Source organism: Chenopodium album, chromosome 2 (assembly GCF_948465745.1).
Source record: "Chenopodium album chromosome 2, dcCheAlbu1.1, whole genome shotgun sequence".
Classification (NCBI taxonomy): domain Eukaryota; kingdom Viridiplantae; phylum Streptophyta; class Magnoliopsida; order Caryophyllales; family Amaranthaceae; genus Chenopodium; species Chenopodium album.
Window position 1 is genome coordinate 75,224,850 of NC_137835.1, and position 22,996 is coordinate 75,247,845.

Genomic DNA, 22,996 nt, shown 5'->3' on the forward strand with positions numbered 1-22,996 from the left:
AAATAATAAATAATTTCTCAACAGTCAATGAGATAAATAAAATAAAACCTAATACAATATACAACTTACTACAACAATCAATATCACTTCTCAAATACATGGATATTTTCTAATACAATGCTAACTCAGATATCCTTCTACAGTTCTACAATACCATTTCTAATACACATGTATGCTGTATCCGACTACACACGTAAATTTTATAAAAGAATAATAAAATCTTACAACAAGTTAGCTGCTGGTCCGTAAATTATATGGCACTTTACAAATCAGAATAGCTGGTTTACCTCTATCTAAACTATCATACACACTCATAGATTCTAGTCAGGCACTCTGTTATTTTTGTTTCTTGTCAGAACCTATTTTACAATTCACAGATGCAGTTTCAGTAGCTAGCTCCATAAGCATATCATAGTCAATTTCACTTAATCTGTATTTCAACTTAATGCCACTTTCGGCCCAGGACTTAACACAGAGTAGAACCTGTGCAGTTGAAGCAGGCAAACCAAACCGTTGCCTTTCCAGTTCATCCCCTTTGCTGGAGAAGAGTTCTTCAGGTGCCACAGATGTTGCCTGCACTGACAAAAAGTCCCGAGCCATTATAGACAGCCGTGGATAACGTACACTATTAACTTTCCACCACTCCAAAACATCTGTTGTTAGTGGAGCTGGCGGTTCTGACAGATATTGGGTCAGCTCATCAGTTGCAACACTCATGCTAGCCCTCCGTCTTTTTCGGGCTATTTCCTCTGCAAAAGATACTGTACCACCATCTTCGTTCTCTGAAGCACCATATATATTGTTCACAGATGAAAAATGACTGGTCGAATAATTTCCAAGGAAATGGGTTCTTGCAGACTCCAAATTGTTTTCTAAGTTGAGTGTTTCTGGGATGAGTTCTACTTTGATCCGAGGATCAAGAATAGCTGTCATGTAAGTAAATATATTGGAAACCTGGTCATTGTAACTGCTGGATTTTAGCGACATTTCCTCAGCAGCACTCTTTAGCCAATCTGGATAATGGCAAGAATCCTTGCATGCTGCAATCATTTCAGATATATGATCCATGAAAAACAGTACTAGGCCAATACTGGGAACCTTGTTTGCACATATGTCACTCGTGGTCTTGTAGAAGGGTTCCAAGTATCCATGCATAATGGTAACTGCATTCCTTTCAGCAGCATTTAGAAGCATTCTGCTACCTAATGAGTCTTCATGCTTCCTAATGACGCTATCCATGGACTTGCTGGCCTGCACTACAATGTAAACTTACATAAAATTCTTTGTCATCTGTCAAAAAGGTACAAATACAAACACAGCGAAAGAAAAAGAATATATATATAAACATAAGTCAATCACCAACCCTTTCCCCCTTAGCAAGGACAGCAACCAACCATCCCAAGCGCTTGAAATCCCTAAATAACAGATACGTGGTATACAACGACAAAAACTGCGTTTATATAATACTGAACTCAACTCCATCAGAGAGAACTCAATGAACTCAATAGCAGGCCTATTCCTCATAATATCAGCTTTGGGTTTACAAAAGTAATTCATTGCAGACAGGAAATTTTACAGTTATGGAGAAATACTTCCAAGTTTCATTCCCCTACATTTCGATAATGACAACTGAAAAGACAAACAACACATGATTGTATCCTAGAACATTTTTTAAAGAATGAAGACTCAAAGTGATACATTCCCGAAATTAAAAAAAAAAAGCCACAAAAATTGGGTATCATCCCCAAGAGGAATAAACTTCGTGATGCTTCAAGAAGCCAAAATTATAATGCCAAGACACTAAACAATCACACATTCTCCAGGCGGTAGCAATTTTGACACCCACATCACGATTTTAAAGCTATAAAGAAAGATGGAAGGCAAATGAAAAGTTTCGTCTCTTCCTACTTTGAAAAAAAAAACCTTACTTTCAAAGTACAAGTTCTGAAGAAACCAGAAGAAGAACTGATCTAATTTGAGAAAATCAGCCTCAGCTTGATCAATTAGCACAAGAAACATATAAGAAAAAGAAGCCATACATTTGACTAGACTCTAAACCTTATACCACAAGACTGCTGCTGTAAAACTGTGTTAACACCCCCCTCCCCCCAAATTGGTCAATAAAAAGCTTACTTAATACCTTCTCTGTGCTTTCAATATTGCAACATTGACACTTATGACACTATTCAATATTCACACACTCCTTTGTGATTTATATGTATATATGTAAGAAAAAATGGTCATGTAGGGTCTTGTTAGATTTGTCTCAGTATATAATTTCACAATATCAATATTTTTTTTACAATTTTTACTATTATATAATAAATAAAAAAAAATAATAATAATAAGATTTAAATTTTGCTTTGGGAAGCATAAATCACCCGATGTTGCAATATTAAAATATAATAGAGGAAGTATGAAGTAAGTTAAATTTAGATTCAAATATTAGGATCTTTTTGAGCAATTCTTTTACAGCCACTGAAGCCATTAACCATTATAAGGAGATAATTGAACACAACAATCTTAGAAAGACACGGAAGCTGATCTCTGCTATAGACAGCCATTATACCTCCCTCAACCTCAAAGTCTATCCATATGATCTTCTAAAGGACCTTTTACACTTAACTCTGTCAATTAAATTTAGTATAGGAATTCTGTTCCAAGTATATAAGTTGGAAATTAGACAGATACAGAATGACAGTGGGGAGACACATGCACTGAAAGGCAAGGTTATAGAAATCACAGTAACCCTATTGTCCAATTTGATAATTTAAAATTTTATGAAGAGCACTTATGTTGTCTTAGCAGGTTTAAAGCAAAGCAAAATCCAAACTCAATGATTAGTATTGATCACCACATTCGAATAATAGATGATGTAATACCCGAGTTTTCAAATGTACATCACAGATTCACAGTTTAGCTAGGATGATTCATTGGACATTTTTCAGAAGAAAAAAATTATTACTACATAATCCCAATTTATCTCCCCCCCCCCCCCCCCCCCAACAACTTCCCAAGGTTCTTATAAATTCGTTCTTGGTGCAGCCCATTCCCCGAACTCCTAAAATGAAGACAGATTACCCAATTGCATTAGGCACTCTTTCTGTAATTTGTTTCATATGGCATTTGAATTTGACTAGCACTCATCTCTCTTATGGAGTATTTTACAGAAGGTGCTTACCTTGCGGACAATATCCATCATCTGGTAATGTCCATTCCAACGAATGGAATTGTCAAGGGGGAATCTCCAGATGCCTTCTTGATAAGCTGTTGTTAGCTGAATAAAATCCTCCATGATCACAGGGGAAGCATTCATCTCTATTACAAAGTCTCTGACCTTAGAGATTATTTGTTTTGTGGTTCTTAAACCATCTTCTATCACCATATTTAGTGTCTGGGCTGCACAGGGGATATAGCAGAAAGGGCCCACCTTTTTCCCATCCATATATTCGTTTAGTTTGTGGCATGCATGCATTGCACTCTGACTATTATCATGTGTGCAAGCAAGGACTTTGTCGTCAATATTATAATTTTTTAAGACATTAATTAAAGCATGATAGATCTCAGCACCACTACATGGATACGGTATGCGACAAACATTTAGAAGGAACTTTTGAAAAGTCCAGCTCTCATCGATCCAATAGCACGTAACACTCATGTAATAAATTTGTTCATAAGAAGTCCAGAATTCAAGAGCAATTGCAACCTTAGAGGACACCTGTTGCAATGTTGTCCGTACATCTTCCTGCATGCTCCTGAAAACTTCACATAAAACACCCTGGAGCTTCTCTTTAGACCATAACTGAATGGAGGGGTTTACAAATTTGAAAGAGTTTAGCAGCCAGGGCTCCTCCAAGGTTGAGGGAGGTAGAGAAGACGAAGTTAGCCATTTAATAAGCAGCCAATTCAAGTGATCATGATCAAATTTTGGTGATTTGGCTTCAGATTGATATTTTTTTATTACAGCGGGACTGGACAGTGGGGCAGTACTTGGGATCAGATCACCAGATTTATCATATCCTGGATGGCGACTGCCAAGATGTCTTCCCAAATTACCTTCAGAAAGATAAATTAAAGAGGGTGTTATACAATGATCAAAGATCAATGCGCATAATTATCACTATATATGACAAATCAGCACAAAATGAATAAAGATTAAAGAATATACAAGTGTTATTTATAAGAAATACATCAATGACAAGGTCATCATATCAAGTTGGAAGAGATATCAAATCACTAGAAAAACATTTACAGTAGAAATAAGGGAGATAAAGGAAATTACCCCAGCATTTTCTTAATCTTACTTTTCAGAAGTTTGTTTGGATTTGAAGAATGAGGGATATATGAAAGGGAATACCAGAAAGATATTATGTTACTCAATTATGCTTCATATATATAAGTGAATAGGAACATATATTGCGTCATAATCACAAGATCTCATACCAATTTAACCCTATTCAGTGTGAATTTGCTATCAGAAGGGAATAAAATGAATCAGTTAATATTTATATACACTTTTGATTCATCTAGACATAAAGAAGGGCAGGAGAAGAAAATTTACCGGTAGCAGTTGCAATGGAGTACACCTGTCCACAAAACTTACACCTACGACTCCTTCCATCAGGAGCAGTCTCAAAGTATTTGAGATATACCGATGTCATAGTCTTCTTTCGTGGTTTTGATGATGGACTGTCATTTCCTTTCTCAGAAGGAATCAAGGCCACATTAACTGCATCAATATTTGAAATGATTCCCATATCCATCACAGATTTCGGCTCTATGTCTACATAAACAAACAAGAAAGACAAGTCGCTGATATATCAATATTCATATCACTTATTGAGAAAAGGATTAATTTACATTTACTGCCTTCTCATTTTTCTAAAACAGCATAAAAAGGAGTGAGCATTGAGACCTTAAGGTGAAGCTTTGGCAAACCAGCTATCATATAAGCTAAATATGGTCAGAGGAAATATGAAAGGAAGAAGATAATCATTATTGTACCTAGCTTCAGACCAAGGACATGAGTAACATCATTTAATTATGGTCCAGCATTGCAAAATGAAAAGATTGGCAGCATTTTCAATGAGAATGTTATAGTTTTCATCAACAATCATTAGATCTAAGAAAGAGCATGCCTTTATATTTGAATTATGTTCCTCACTTTCATTTGTCGGATGCAAACGCTCACAAAATATACAAGGAGGGGAGGGGGTGGGGGTGGGGGGGGGGGGGGGGGGAGGGGGGGTTGTGCTTCAATGCAAAATGCCAAAATCCAGAGAAAAACACAACCGACTTCAAGGATTTCTGGAAAACATGCATTAGAAGATGAAAACTCTTCAAACAAAAATCATTAAGGTTGTTTGATGCTTCGAAGCTTAGTATGAATCTTCTCTGGCTCTTATGATCATTAAAAAGAGCAATGTATTTTTCAATATCACTAAGAAACTGAAGGTGCTGAATTTTTAACTCATCAAACTGTCTAGTGAATATGAGGGAACTCTCCAGAATCCTAGTATAAATAATAAAGATGCACCACAACTATACCTAATCCATCTAGGAACATATAGAGCTTATTCTAACCAACATTCCAAATCCAAAAACAATTTGATAATAAATTAGAGAAAACCTAAATTTGCTAAGAATTCACATGTCGAACTAGCAAGCAAATACTAAGCAAATCTTAGCTCATTGCAAATTTGAAACATTAATGAACCCCATTAATTTCTGAAATTTATATATATGTATATATATGTGTATATATGTATATGTATATATATATATATATATATATATGTACATATATATATATATATATATATATATATATATATATATATACATATATATATACATATACATATACATATATATATACATACATACATATATAGGGTTGAGATCCAATGAGAAGGATCTTAAAATAAGAAGGATGAGAAGGAATCTGCGCAAAAGGCATATTCAGCACAAAAATTATGCACATTTAGTACAAAATTTATGCACATTTAATCGAAAATTATGCACATTCGTTTTTTACTTTCATTTTCCTCTTCACTGAAACAAACACTTTCTCTCTCCTCCATTAAAGCCTATTTACAGTTCTAACTTCTAATTCAAGAGATAAAAAAAAGTAAATATAGTTATGAGCAAATTACAATCCCAATAATAAGTATCAAATTTCTTGGCTTTGCTACTTTGATCGGATTTTCAATTTTCATTTATTATTGAGTATTGTTACATTGTACTCCCGAACTCGTATCATTAAACGAGGAATTGTGAAAAACATTGAGCAATTGGCCGAACATACATACCTTGATAATTTAGAGAATATTCAACAATATGTGCATATAATTCAAATATGCATCTTTAATACTAAGAAATTGCAGATTTCAGTTGAATAATATGCATATAATTTGTAAATTATGCACATTTTTTACATAATAAATGCACATATAGCTTTAAAGTTATGCATATTTAATCTTACTCTAGCTTGGATATAAATCACATGTATTCTTACTATGCATATTGTCCAGGACATTATCACAGTCATGTAAATCCTTTGAAATATGAGAGGAAAAAAAAAAGGATAGAGTAAGAGATAAATAAGGAGGAGAGTGAAGGAGTTGAGACAGGGAGGAGAGGGAGAGATATGGGGATTTTTTTTTTTTTTTTTTTTTTTTTTTTTTTCGGAATTCAGAATAAAAAAAAAGGGAAGTAGATAATTGAGGAGAGTATGAGATTAGATCATTCTATATATATATAGTGTTAGCTGTGATATATATTAAAGCTCAAATGAGAATCTCAGTCCAACTCTCTTGTGGAAGTTCTTGCTTTGGATGAGTTCAATGAGCATACTCCCAGTTTAATGTTCCAGCAACCAACATCACATCAGCAAGCCCATCTTGTAACTTTAATCAATCCCTAGGAGCTAACACTTTCTGGAAAGGATAAAAAAAATGTACCTCTCCAGTTCTAGTTCTCTTCTCCTGTCAAGCAGCTTTGTGCCCCGCAAACCTTCCACACCCCCCCCCCCCCCCCCCACACCCACACACACACACAAAAGCCATTGCTGTTCTTTTATTTCTGCTGGAGAAGACTCTTCTTTCCACGAGTTTCACCAAACAGAATCATTTTCTTAGGTTCCATCAATGTATAAAAAAGCTCAATAGCCAAAAGCACAATTAATTGAAATCTAGTTTAATAATAATTGACTATTTAAAGGTTCAGTAAAAAAGAACGATTAAATGCACATATAGATAAGTATACTAGCATCCAACAAATTACAGCTTCTCTTGTAATTCAAAAAGGCAGATAGCTTATAATATACCTCTGTTTATCTATGATCATTCTTCCAGTAAGAGTTGCAAAGAATTATACTTCAATCTAACAAATAAGAGAACTTACACGTGAATACGTGATCTATAATCGTATTTTATCAAACACTAATATTAAAAGCAGGAATCACGTGTCAGCTGTCTAAAAAAAATCATGAAAGGAGAATTGCCTTATGTGTTCAAATCCAACGCCTCCTATCTAAAACACTTCAAGAAGCCACAAATCTGAAGCAAATGCAGTTACATAATCTCAAGAATTACAGAGCTTGATTAACACAGCTTATTATTGAACTTAAAATTGGATTATGAAGAGCAAGACTTCCACGGTTCTTAGAGACATATGGACTTATGGACCAGAAAAAGATTTTACCTTTCAAGTTCCGGAAAGTTGTACTACCATTCCACTCCATAATCTTCCTCAGTCCTAAGCAAATAATCCACTTCCGATGATCAACAAATCGGCACAACTACAAACTAAATCTCCCATTAGAAAAGTGACATCTTTGATTTATTCTTTCTCATAGCAAGGAGCTTCTCAGAGAGTAAAACCTCACGCTAATAGCTGCAACAGATAGCATATTGCATCATTCTTTAAAGATTTTGAATTGCATTTCCATAAACTGCATCAATGGCATTAAATATCATATTCACACTGCATAGAAACTAAGTGACACTTCTTTGAATTCTCAAACAGTAGAGTAAGCACATGTGGAAAACATTTCTAATATGTGTAGGGTGAAGCAAATTATGTCTAATTCACAACAGGTCATGAAAAGCATTCATAAGCATCCAAATATTGACTAGGCATCCACAAATTGACACTAAGCTCTAGAGAAAAATTTCCCTTTTCCATCACATTAATGTGATATCCTTGCAACAACAACCAAAGCCGTAATCCCAATATGTCGGGGTTGGCTACTTGGCTGCATAAACCAATATATATTATTTATGATGGTTGTCAACAAAGATCCTCTCCTTCCAATCTCTTCTATCAAGTGCTATATCCTCATGTAAACCCAATTTTCTCATATCATTTTTAACTCCCTTCATCCACGAGCACCCTTAGCTTCATCTACAATACATGATCCCAATTCCCTACCTTTCTTACTAGTGCATCTTGTAGTTGCCATACATGTCAATACCAACCAAACCGATTTTCCCTAATCTCTCACCTTTTTTTCCCCAAATATATTCATTACAACATTTTCTTTTAAGATGTTCCACACATTCATTTCAATAAACGCATTCTTGCTAAACCTATCTTTCTAATATGACCCTTCCTAAATGCCCCCAACATTCTAATCCATATATGAAGAGTTTACCCTTTAACTTTAAAGGTACACTGCAATCACACAATACTCCAGTTCCTTACATGAATAAACAGCAATTAATTTTTAGGAGCATCAGTGAGTCCCTTTGTTCAGTATGTGCGTGCATTTAAAAGAGAGAGAAAATGACCACAAGTTAAGAAAGTAATTCCCCATTCCATTACTAATGGGTTTCAGGATGGATTCACATGATTTTGTTAGTGATTAAACATCTATAAATTCTCATCCGCTTTCATGTGGAGCTTGGACCCATTTTCAATTTCTTTTCTAAATTTAGAATCGTTGACATATATATATGATGGGAGACTGAGAACCTCATATTAGTGGTATGCATTGTGTTGTCCCACGCCGTAAACGAGGGAAGTAAATTATCAACTCATACACTTGGACTTTTTGAAGTTCTACACTAATCTTTCATCAGGAACCTATGAAAACTATCACATACTTGTTACTTCTCTACAAGAATAAAGATCAAAATTGCAATAATTTGATGTTGCTTACCTTGTCAAGATGCTCAAGCTAAATGAATTAAACTATACCCTTATACTTATGACTTACATGAAGCAAATAAAAATTGGAAAAAGACATTAAGAGCTAATGAAAACAACCATTCCAAATTAAGCACGCTACTTGGTTTAGTATGTATTCAATTGTTATCACTTAACATTCTATACTTAATAAAGCTAAGAAAGTCTTCAATGTCAATATTCCAACTTAGGGTTACAAAAACAACGTATTTGCAATCATAAGAGTATATTGCCTAAGATTACTTTTGGTATTGAGGCACTTGGTATATGATTGATTTATTATACTTATACATTTCAATTAGTTGTCTATAATACCTACACAACCGGTGACACCTTTCTCTCTCACAAATTCCATATTCTCCGAGTAGCTATAGCAATGCATTGTCTCATCTTTCCATACAAAAGATAAAAATTACATAGTGATAAGGTTCGATAAATCAAAGGACATGTAACTTCGCGCATTTAACTACCAAGATGATATGTTTAAAACAAAAGTCTAAGGTAGATAACCAGCAAATGTTCAGAATCAAATTTGACTTGCTAGTGATTCTCTAAACCTCTTTGTATAAAGTTGACTAACTTAATTCAATCAAAGCTATGGTTTTGTTTTCAAATTTAAATTTTACATTACAATCATACAATTGATTCAAAGTTCATAATATAATTAGTAAATAATCAATAGAAAACCACGGAAATCTCCTCAATTAATAAAAAAAAAAACAAGAAATTAATCAGATGATTTTTCAAAGATCACCTTATCCATAAAAGTTGATCAATTATAAAATTGAGAGAAAAACTACCTGAAAATTCAATAAAATTGTACTATTAATAACATAATACATTATCATGATCACAATTAAGCTCCAATTTGAGAACAAAAACAAGGAATTGAAAAGAGAGAGAAAGTACCAAAGAGCGGCATTAGCGAGAGTAGTAGTAGCAGCAGAAGAAGGTTGTTCTTCAGAGGAGAGAGAAAAAAGAGAGAGAAATTGAAAGAAAAGCGGGAAGCTGAGGCGCCGGATCTGATGAGCCAGCCGATGAGAGAGAAAGTTGAACAAATTACAGGAGCCGTGACGCTGCGTTGGTAGTTGAGGTGGTTCTGATTTTTTTTAATAATCAAGCCTATGCTTTAAGCTCTTTGGCTTGGTCTTCTTTAGAGGAGAAATGATGGCTTTGGGTTGGCTATCGTTATTAGCTGAGGTCGAGCCCAGCTACATATTTACGAGGTCGCTACTAAAATGAATATTTACGATTACAATGATTTTGTATTTCTCAATAATTAAATGTTTATTTTCATGCAGTAATATGTTCGTTCGTATAAAATAAATTTTCATTTTCTTGTCGTATGATGTTCATTCTTATAAAATAAATGTTCATTTTCTTTTTTAAATTAATACAAATTTTTGTGTTTATTCAATTGTATAAAATGTTCGTTTTTATAGTTAAGGATGTTCTACTAACATTAGCATTAATAATGTTTAGCATTAATAATGTTAGACATTAGCATTTTGTTCCTTTTATTAAAAAAACATACTGTTGATTTATTTGATTGGTATTAAATCATATAGCTCAACGAATTGCAAGATATCCGTTCAAGAGTGTTAAACAAATCAAGGTATTTCACTTGAATTGAACCTTAAAAATGTTGAAGAATAAACAATAACATTATATGTTCATTTTTATTTACAACTAAAATGTGCAGTTACATAATATTAGATGCACAATCCTTTTTTTTTTTTTTTTTTTTTTTTTTCAGTTTCATAGTTTCTTTATTTTACTTTTATATATATTATAAACGTTTATTTTTTATACATTACAATGTTCAAAAATAAATGTTCAATTTTTTCTGGTAGACGTTCATTTGTGTTGTGCGACTCCAACCAGGGGTAACTGGTTGGAATTAATGTAAGGGCGTAAGGCCCAAGTGCGCCTCAAGCCCAGGCCATGGGCCTCAAGGGCTAAGCTGGGTCGGACCATGGGCTAGTCCAAGGGGTGATCTAAGGGTTAGCCCGCCTATCAATTATTATTATTATTTAATAATCTCACCTACTGATTATTACATACGAAATGAAATAATGATCGATAGGTGAGATTTTGAAATAATAACCCGTTATTAAAATGTTCTAAGTTATTGTTGAGATTATTTTAATTAAAATAGACAAAGTATATGTTAAAAGAAAAGAAAAAAAAAAGTATTACGTACGAAATGAATCATAGATAAAGAGAATAGAGATGATACATAGCAAGAGCCTTAGAGCCACATATGAGAAACAAAGGTGCTATGCAGCAATTGAATTTATTGACACACCCACATCTAGACTTAGTCACTTACTCATCTCATCACACATAAAAAGGGTCCTGAAATAAGTTAGACCACCAAATCGAGCAAATACATATTGATATCCTCTATCAACCTGGCGCGTTGATATAAGGGCATTTTCGTCTTATCAGTCATTAAAGTAAGGATAAAAATGGAAAGAGTATGTTATCCCGTAAGAAGTACTCCGTTGCGAATGTTTTAAAACGGAATCTTCTTCTAACGTCTGTTGCTCTCTTCTAACGTCTGTTTCTCTCTCCTCATCAATAATGGGTTTCTCTCTCCTCATCAATAATGGAAAGCGTGTTATCCCGTAAGATCTACTCTTCCATGTCGAAATTTGGAACTATCTCTTTCCTGCAATCCATGATTACAGCGTTGCGAATTGATACGAAAATGGAAATTGTATTTCGATTTGAGTTTCTGTGGGACGAAGATACAGGGTTAACTCTTATCACGAGCAAAACCCGTTATTCTCTCTCCTCATCCATCTGGGATCTCAACAAGGTAGGGGTGATGGCGTTAAACTCTCCGTCAACAATGTGCCGTTACAAGTATAAATCAAAAAAATTGGAGAAACGGAGTCCACATCAGCATTCCACTACTGAACATGTGGAATTCAGCAAAAGTTCTCAAATATTACAACAATGCCACTATATCAACAGATTTTCGTTGATATAGGATATCAATGGGGTGTGGCTCCACCAAATCTTGTTCCCTCAAATCCACAATGTATGTTTTCTTTCTACATGTATAGTATCAACACTTTTTCTGTTTAATTTCAAAAGCAACCACTTGCATGATTTCAATTTTTTCAACTACTTTTCTTTGGTAATTTTTTCCCATATCAAACCTAGCTAAAAGAAAATAACATAAAATGATATATAAAAAGAGAACCAAAAAAAAAAAGTATGGATTAATAATGATAAACAAGTTAGTCTTGTGTGGGTGATCTTCTCCTTGTCTTCTTGGATCTCCATATTATTGCAGAAGGGTCTGGACAAATTTGGTATGGAATCTTTTGTGGGATTATATCAGGAACTCTGCACCAAAAACAGGATAATATACTTACATACTTTGTGGTTTTCAATTATTATCGTTTGTTTTACATTATTTAGTTCGAGTGTGCCGTGATAGAGTATATGCAAATTAACTAAACTAGTTGATTAAAGCATTGGAGAATAGTAGAGACGCAATTCGACATTATACTTCATATATGTTTTGAAATGAATTCTCATAGTTCTAGTTATTTTTTTCTTACTTTTCTTATTATAGAGTAACGTTTAACCATATATCAAACATATATGTAAATTTAAATTAGACGGATAAAATAAAATAAATGAATAGAACACTCCAAAAATTATATAATGTATTAAAAATGTTCATGTATGCTATGACTAATATGCATTTAACCTTAATTAGCTTATTTAATTAACATCTGATGTTATTATCTTATAAGTTCTACACTTCTACAGATAAGAACAAAATAAATAAAAATTGCCTGACACTAGCATAGCAGATTGTTTAATTTTGATATTTGTCTATATCTATATGTACAATATTACCCATTAACATGATTGTTATCCTCTTTTTTTGTTAAGAATTAAAAGGAAAGAATCCTATGGTAATATGTAATTTAAAATTAAAAAAGTATACCCAGCCATACAAGGGGGAACAAAGGCAAAAAAACAGATAAAAAACTACATACCTCTACGCTAAAAAAAATACAATATGTTCTATATTACCTCTACGCTAAAAAAAAATACAATATGTTCTATATTACGGAGTACAATCTAATCAACCACGTACTTTTTAATTATGTACCTAGAGTCTATTCTCATTAACTGAAGGAAGCTCTAACCACTTGAGCTATCCCTCACTCTTTGATCTTAAAACTGATGACCTTTATTCAAATTCATTAGAAGTTATTTTCGAATATTTAATAGTTAAATACTCATAAGCCATCCTTGAAAATAAATACTCGTATTTCATTTAGTTATTGTAAGTCCGGATCATATGAAACTTTACCCATATTGACATAAGCGAGAATAATTAGAGGAGGGAATAGGGAGAATCTTACTGCAAAGGAGCAACTTCGATTTGAGAAAAGTCCAAAGTGAGTGAAGCTTCGAGTTGAGTGATGCATGCATATGATTTTGCACTCGTAGTCAGTCTAGCCGATGACGATGAACATGACGGCCTTGGTTGTTTTATTGCAAGAACTTTGCAATTCAATGTCTTTGTTATATTATCATGTCTCATTGCCAACCTGCCATTATCAAATAATGTCATCACTCATCACTAATAATGTATTTTTTTTTATAATTTGTCTAAATAGATTATGTAACACATAATATATAGATTCTAAAATACTCATGATTTCTTGTGATTTTTGTGAATGGTGACGATTTATAGCTCAACACCCAACCACTAATGTAGAGAGCATATTATGTATATCCGGGTATAGTATATTTTTACTCATTTGTTGATTGAATGAGCAAATGACCCCGGATATACACTATACCCGGATGTACATAACAAATTCTACTAACGTATTATGGTACCACTATGATAAAATTGATTGAGGATTATAATGTGTACAATCAAAACAAAACAACCAAGACTTCTCATGGCTCGGTCTTTATCAAGGACTAATAGAGTAATTGTCACAATATTTCAACCCCTATAACCATTATCTAATTGTGTCAAAAATACGTCATAATAGTATGACAACTTTTTCCGAACATCTTAAAAGAGTTAAAACTAACTTAATTAACTAGCATATTTATGCGATGATTATTTGTGATACTGGGACTAATTGTTTCACGGTTTCACCATTGTTCAGGGTTCTTAGTAGTAAAAGTTGACGAGACCAAATAAATAGGGAATAGAATAAAGTGGTCAACTTTATTTAAAGATATGTCATGGCCAACTTACTGGTTGAGATAGAGACTTGGATAATGCTAATAACCATAGCAACCTCATCCAAGTTTTAAAGGTCAATTTTTCATTTTATCAGTATCTTTGTGGACCTTCCTGTTCGTTCCTATTACAGTAACATATTCTATGTCGACCATACATTTGTATATTTTCTTAAACGAACTATCGACTAATTAATTTAAATTAATTAATATTTTTACATAAATGTAAGGAAGAAAAATAATTAACTTTGTTACTCCGTAAATTGATTAACATGATTTAATAAATTTTCTAGACGTCTGTTTTGGTGATCAATAGACTACCGAGTTTAGAAATGAAATGTATTTATATTATAGTGAAATGTCCAAGTTGAACCCACGCAATAGCACAAACCGCTCTTGCATAGGTTCAACCGTTCAAACCTAATTAAGGAAGGTGGATTACATAACAATAATCGAGCTAAGCTAGTAAGCTCTCTTGAGTATTATCGTGTTAAGGGTTTGAGGCTGATTTGCTTCATGGATACATAAATTTAACTATTGTGTGAAGAATATTATTTGACACTTACTTCCTATAACATAGCCCATTTAGAAAGAGACAAAATAATATATATCAATGTAATACCAAAAAATATAAAGCTAAAAATTGATGACAAAATCACAAACACTTCTAAAATATATTATTGTACTTGCCATGTTCTTTTCAACAATCTTTTATTTCTTTCCCAAAATATAATAACTAGGATCCAGACAAACAATTACATTTTCTAATTAATAATAGGTGTTATAAATAAATACAATTGATGATCGTATCACGTAGGACTCATAAATATGATAACATTGATATACTGGCATTGGCGAAAATAATTTGATTCCGACAAGAAAAGTTTGTATTAGAGTTAGAAGGCCACCACACACATGCTTGTCATTTTTCAAATTTATTATTTTTAGTACTATACTACTATGCTTATGCTAGTATGAGGGGTATCGTACAATTTAAAATACTACATCCGTTACATATTATTTGCAACGATTGGACATTTTTCCTCTCTAGTTTATGTCAAATCGTTGCAAATAATATGTAACGGAGGTAGTAATAGTAGTAGTCAATTAGTCATCTTGAAAGCTCATTGTCAAATAAAAAAAAAAATCATCTTGAAAGCTATAGAGTTTTATTTCCTTGAAAGGAATAGAACACGTACTCATCTTCCTTCCCAATCGGACAACCAACGGGTTAGCTAATCACGGTGTTTAGTTTGACGTTCAAGTTTGTTATGCTTGAGGCTATTTCATTGGATATCTGTGTTATTTATTGGAGAATCTTAGTGGGCTGATATTGATTGAAGGTTTATTCACTTCAGCTTAATTTCAGTTCAGTGCAGTTCAGCTCTAATCAGTTCAGTTCAACTCCTAATTTTCTTCCCTCATAATATATTCATTTCAGCTCTATTCAGTTCAGTTTAGCTCAGCTCAAATCAATTCAGTTCAGCTCAATAAATGTAAAAAGACCCTAAAACTGTTATAAGAGACGTTTATTTTCTCTTATTATCCCAACTCAAGCCCACTTTTCCCATCTAAGTGCCCTTTGATTTAATTGGTTGGAGTTATGTTTCTTAAAGCCTAGAAAATATTGGGTTTAATTGTATGTTAAACTTAGCTAGTTATCCCTTTTAAGAAATTTTTTATGGGCAATTAATAATCATCTTCAGTTGGTGGTTGCCTATCATTGATTTGTATTGATTCTCCCATTTATGGATTTGCTTAGGTTACTTGTAGTTGTAAATTGGCTTATGTATGTTACTTGTAAGTTGTAAATTGGCTTATGTATGTTACTTGTAAGTTGTAAATTGCCTACCATCTTTTTCTGTTACAAGTGACTTATAAAATTGTCTTTGTGTTGTTTTTGACAAGATTATCAAGATCTTTGTATTAATTTCATCGATCTTATGCAAAAGCTTATGTCACCAATGTGACTTCCTTCAGTCCCTCAACAACTATGCAAAAGCTTGAATGACCAATGTGACTTTGTTCAGTCCCTCAACAACAAGTACACCTGTGAGAATCCGGATTTGTATTAACTTTTTCATACTCCCTCCGTCCCGTAATAGTTATATATTGTTTTTAGAAACATACACATTATTTTGAGATGCCATGTAAATACGGATGAAGGGAATAACATTTTTTTTTTTTTGTATTTCAAACAAGCAAATTTCTTCAGTCTATGTCACAAGTACAACAATATACTACGTACTTGTTTTGAGTGTTTCCCTCTAGTCTTTTTTTTTTTTTTTTTTTCAAAACAATTTTCCACTATAACAATTTTCCTTGTAATGTTGCCTTGATTAAAATCTATAATTCTAATTAAACCCTTTCCTTTCACATATTGTATAATTTATCCATGCATGAGCCTAAGGTGCTAAAACAACAAATAACATGACCCCTAAATAAAGAAAACAATAAAAATGCATGTATTACTCAGCTTGTATGCATAGATTACCATTAAAGAGGGAAAAAATTAAAGCTACTCCATGATGAATTTAATACGTAATATTCTATTTTAATGACCGACCAAAGTAAATAATCTACCTTAAAAAAAAGAAAATTCTTGATTCATGTTGTTTGTCACTCCATATATATAATTTGCTTAATGACTAGCTCACTCCCTTTACTAAAAAAAGTTAGTATTTTAAAATGGGGTTGGTAAGGTTTTGGAGTGGTTAAAAAACCACAACTTCCAAATCAAATGCATACTTGCTAATTAATTTTTTTTAATCAACAGAAAGCATAAATAGCTTAAATCAAATCATCAACATTTAAGAAATTAAACTAGTATTAATAATGAAAATTACTCTTTTTCATTTGATATTATAAGGATATACTTAGTGTAGTGGTAATTGTTAAATATTCGTTTGACAGTACATTATATGTACAATATTTATGATGATCTTAGTGCTAAAAGTAAAAACACTTGGGGGTTGTTTGGCAATTGGCCTTTTGCCAAGCTTTTGGCTTTTGGCTTTTAAGTTTGGTCAAACAGCCAAAAAATATGTTTGGTAGTTGGCTTTTTTGTTGGCTTTTAAGCTAGCTTTTCCGCCAAAAGCTAATAAGAGTAGCTTTTTTTTATTGGCTTTTGGCTTGTTGGCCCACTTTATAACTAATAAACAGCTAACAATCATTAATAATTTTACCACACTTTTGAAAACAGCCAGCTTAACACAATAACTTAAAAAGCCAACTCATGCAGCTAATACTTCCAGCTAGTCAAACAAGCCAAACAAATAAGCCAACAGCCAACCGCCAACCGCCAATTGCCAAACAACCCCTTGGTGTGCTAGAACTTTGGCTTTTTGCGAGTGTTGTAGCACTAGTGTTGTTTTGCTAGGAACTTGGAAGAGTAATACTTAACCACCCAACACTAAATTAGAATATAATAGCTCAGATCACTCAACGTTGTTATATGCAAGGTTTAATTTAATGATTGATTAGATTATTAAATTAATACCAAGTAGATAATTGATAATTCCTATGTTTTTTTTACCTGACCTGTTTCTTTTATCACGCTTGCCAATACAAAACTTTAGCGATCAATAACTTTAAAATTTCATAAGTAAAAATTATAAAAGTTGTATATTACGATAGTACTTATTAAGACGAATTGAAAAAGATATCATATGAATATATTTTTCCTTACATATCATTCACAAAAGACGGTCAAAGGAGAGGTGGTAAATAATGTAAAAGTCAAAGCGGATCAAGTAAAAAATAACGAAGAAAGTATAAAATTTTAGATTGTAATACAAAAAGTGTAACACATGTATCAAAAGTGACACATTATACAAAGACAACGACCTAATAAAATGCACGACTTTATTAATAACGCGCGACTTATTATTATATGGATCTTGCTAACGAGCATCCCGGGGCGTTAGATAAAAAGTAATTATATTGGTTGAAATGGTATTAAGTTAGGAATGCATGACAAAATCACGCGTCGTTCGGTGTAATTAATGTTAATTTTACTCAAATATTTCCACTTTAATTCTCTTATCTAACGCCCCGGGAGCGCTTATTAGCTTTTGCCTTATTATATGGGTAATAAGAAGGAAGTAAAGGAATGAAGTGCAAAAGAAGACCAAACAATGAAACAAACTTTGGCATTATACTAATCTTTATAAGACCATAAAGGAAAGTAAATGAAATGCGCGTGAGACATAATACATTTCTAGGACATTTGAGTTGTTGATTGATCCATCTATCATGTGAATTTAATTGTCATCCTAATTCAACTACTCTACTCTATTTCTCTCTACTTTCTCCAGGGACCATTTCAAACCAACACTCCACAAGTTTTTCTCCTTACTCACCCGAAAACGGCATAAAGATTAGCAACCTAAACAAAATCACATCTCGGGTTATATTATAAGTATCAGCCGAGACTTTACCAACTAACCTAGTAAAAACATAAAGATTAGTAATGTAGACAGAATTATATCTTGGGATTATATTATGAGTATCTGCCTAGACTTGACCAACTAACCTAGTAACAACGTCTTATAAAAAAAAATTAATTTTTTTAGGGGACAATAATAAAAATTGAAGGGTAGGAAAAACTGACCTGTAGAAAAAACTATGATCATGAAGACCAAGAACCAAAGCAAAGGCACCCATTTCTCTAACCAACCCCACCATTTTCTCTCCTTCTGCATCATCTTCTGTCACCACTATCTCTATTTTCGTCTGTATAATTCAAACCTATAATATATCAATATAATTACCAATTAATAATAGTACTAATCATATATATTGTTCTTATTACAAACTATGTAATATAATTTAAATTCATGAACTTACATTAATAGATGAAGAGGTACAAATGTCATTGAAAGAAAGAGCTAATTGATAACCCTTTAAGCGAAGAAGCCTAAGTTTCTTCTTGTTACGTAACCTAGGAGGGTAGTAAGGACATATATGGAGGAGTGTCACCACGTCGCCGTATCGAACGAGGTTTTGTAGCGCCCATTTTAGAGCTGTTCTTGCTGTTTCTGATTCTTCTACCACCACTACTATTTTTCTCTCATCCATCATATATCTTTTTTTTTTGTGTTGTGAAGAAGAGGGTGGAGAAGTTCTAGAAGAGTTGGCAAGAAATGGGGGGATGTATGTCTTGATCAAGGTGAAGAGGAAGCATATATATAGAGTTGTAGAGTAGTAGAGGAGAAAAGAGGGATGATGTGAACAAGAAGAGACTATATAATTTAATGAGTGTTAGTTGTTTTAATTTAGTTTTATAAGGGGAAAATAAAATATAAAAAATAAAATAAAATGTACTTTTTTAAAAAGAAAATAAAATGAAAGGTATTCTACTGAATGAGATCCTTGTGGTTGAGCATGACTCTTTTATATATTTATTTATTTATTTCCTTCTATTATTAGTCTTAATTAAGGCATGAGAAATTGAGAATTGGTGATGAGGAAACTCTTTTCATGTGCTCTTTGTTTAAAGACGGGATCATAAAATTATTTTAAGGGTACTAAAATATTTTGAACCTCTATTATATAAGCCAAGATAAGGGGGCTAATGGTGCCCCGGTTTCCTGTAAATACTAAATTTATGATAATTAAAAAAATCAATGGATTAACAAAAACGGAAAGATCAATCACTCAGCAAGTAAAAAAAAATTCTCCGTAATAATCAATTACTTAAAATATGTCCAAAATTAAATAAATTACATGTTTTTTTTTATATTTATGTCAATCATTACACAAAATCAATTGATAAACAAATATGAAATTTCAATCAATCAAATTTATCTCCAATTGAATTCAATAACTAATAAAGGAAAGAAAGTGATATGTCAATTTTCCATAAAGTAGGGTATCCTACGCGCGCGATGCGCGCAGAAGAGTTAGCTCTTGCATAAAAGTTGTATTAGCGCGTAGTTACACCTTTGGTTTGGGTGGTAGATCTGGTAGTTTTAATACGTACTACTATCTCCGGTTCAATTTACTCGCAACAAAGGGGTATTATTTGTGAGACATAAAATATTCCTTTGTTGCGAGTAAATTGAACCAGAGGTAGTATTTGGTTTATGTGCATATATAGTGGTTGTGTAAAAATATAAAAAAAGCCACCAAAATCTTAAATGATAATTATTTTTTAAAACCCTCAAAAGTTTAACAGTCTTATTTCAAAATTATTATTAAGTAATATTTAATTGATTTGCATCCCTTCATATCTTAAGCTAGTTTATAACTCTTAATTGATTTGCATGATTCAATAATACTTAACGTATTTTTCTTTAAACGAATTTTTTTTTAGCTTGGTCATACGGAGTAATAATATGTGAAATGTTCGTTGTAGCTAAAAACTTAATAATGTAAGTTCAATGTTCTACAACCATCTAATATCTATATCTAATACTAAAGCAATAACCACTTAGTTATATTTTTCCTCTTAAATTCTCTCCATATTTAATACATTTTTTTTTCTATCATTGATTTCCTTTGATTTTAGGATTTTAAAGTTATTTATACCTTTTGATAACATCTGCTCAAATATCATTTTTAATATGAATGTCATTTAAATTCCACATTGTTTATGTGCGTGCCATCAAATAATGTACAATTAAAAAGCTAATAAACCTTAACAATATTTGTAATAATTAAAGGACAACAAAATTGTAAATTAGAAGTGCAACCACAAAGGAGTAAAAATAAATCATCTCGTGGTAATAAACAAAGTCTTCGTATATACAATTTTTTTTTTCCTTTTTAAATAACATTAATAATATATGAAGTACAAAACATTATAATTTTTTTATTTTAAAAAAAAAAGGCATTACAAGTTTTTGTTAAAAAAAAAAACTTTGTATTAATTGATGGTATGTTTAATGGAAAAAAAAAAAACCAATTAAATATATTAATGAGAGTAAACATATTAATGAGGGTAAAAAAGTAAATATACATTTTTGTACACAATTTTGTACATATTTTTGAGGGTATAGTTGGTAGCACACTATTCCTAAGAGTTATTTTCTACTTTTTATAAGGTAGGGATAAGTAACTTAAATTATGACTAGCACTATATGCACGTGTTGTGTGTGTTAATTTCAAGAATTCATAATCAATATGTTTAATGTATCATCAATACAAAATTTGAAATTTTAAATAATAACTTTACAAAAAAATACACTTGAAAATTGAAATAAATAATCATCTAAGTATCTAACTAATCAAATGTACAAAAGAGGATGAAAATTCTAATAACGAATTTTTTACCAAATAACCCTGAGTTATTTTTTTATTCACCATATACTCACAAGATTTTCAAATTCACCCTATGTCCTTGAATTTATCAAAAATATTACAAAATACCATTTTCCACGTGGCAACCTAGGATTGGCTGCCATTTATATGATTTAATTTTTAAAATAAATATTTAATTAATTATCAAAGAATAAAAAGTAAAATATCCACCCACCACCACAACCCAGCCATAGCCGCCACCCTGTCCCTGTAACACCCCCGATTTACTAGCTAATAATAAGCAGTAAATAAAAATGCATAAATTTACACCTAAATCAGAGGTATTACTGCCACATTCTACAACCTGTCAAGTGTTAAGGCTTACAAAATCACAATAATTACAACCCAATTAAATAGGTGAGCTATTTATACAACTTTACAAACTCGTTATAGCACACTGTACTAATCGAAACCTTGAGCTCCTTTAGCTATGCTTACTTAATCAATCTGCTTAGAAAAGCTTGACTGCTCTCCATTAAGGACAATCTTGGACAAATTCCAAAATAGATTGTCGTAGGGACACCATGAGAAAAAAAAAAAAATGACCGCAAACACAAATAGCACACTAAAACAGCACATACGTCAGCAAAAAGCTAAGTAAGGTCTATAACTATAACATGTTGAAATATTTTCACTCACATGTTTTTATTGTTTTAATATATTTTATACGATTTAATATTGTACTTGGTGAATCGAATCATTATCCTTTAAATAATCATATTGTTATTATAATTATTCAATATTCGTGCATTGCATGCACGGGGTTTAAGTGTTTAACCTAGTTGCAAAATCAATCAATCATCAATAACTATATACTAAAGGACACACCAACAATAATGACACGGGTCATGTTCCTGTGTGTCCTTAGCTTTTTTTTTTCTTTTTAAAAAAAATTCTTTTTAAGAAACAAATCAAATCTTTCTACATATAAATAAAAATTATATACAAATTAAAACAAAAGATTTTAATACAACATTTTTTTTAGGAAAAAGATTTGACATAACTTTCCACAAAAAAATATTGACAACTATAACTTAAGCAAAAGAATAGAAAATAATTTTCTTAACATAATTAGTAACAAATGACCTTTTTTTTTTTTTTTTTTTCGGAAAGGCATATTATGTACTGTATTACATAGGTTTATTATAACAACATTATAAATTATTTTCTTGATTTGGTTGTAAAATTATGTAATAGAAGCTACAAGCTTAAGTAATGAAATACGAAATCAAATCAACAAATGATACTTTTGTCATTTCTTTGAATA

At 32.0% G+C, this 22,996-nt stretch overlaps 2 protein-coding genes across 2 annotated transcripts; both read right to left on the minus strand.

Moving 5' to 3' along the window:
• Positions 1-83: 83 nt before the first annotated feature.
• LOC145587634 (zinc finger BED domain-containing protein DAYSLEEPER-like) lies at positions 84-10,315 on the minus strand. Its single transcript, XM_081644363.1, has 5 exons — positions 10,099-10,315; positions 7,705-7,896; positions 4,562-4,783; positions 3,182-4,056; positions 84-1,251 (listed from the first exon to the last, which is right to left on the minus strand). The coding sequence occupies exons 2-5, from the start codon at positions 7,742-7,744 to the stop codon at positions 337-339; spliced, it is 2,052 nt and encodes a 683-aa protein (XP_081500489.1). The 5' UTR covers positions 7,745-7,896; positions 10,099-10,315; the 3' UTR covers positions 84-336.
• Positions 10,316-11,453: 1,138 nt separating this feature from the next.
• LOC145600788 (uncharacterized) lies at positions 11,454-19,669 on the minus strand. Its single transcript, XM_081656655.1, has 4 exons — positions 19,276-19,669; positions 19,040-19,161; positions 13,587-13,775; positions 11,454-12,549 (listed from the first exon to the last, which is right to left on the minus strand). Exons 1-4 carry the CDS (start codon positions 19,507-19,509, stop codon positions 12,441-12,443), a joined length of 654 nt encoding a protein of 217 aa, XP_081512781.1. The 5' UTR covers positions 19,510-19,669; the 3' UTR covers positions 11,454-12,440.
• Positions 19,670-22,996: the final 3,327 nt, after the last annotated feature.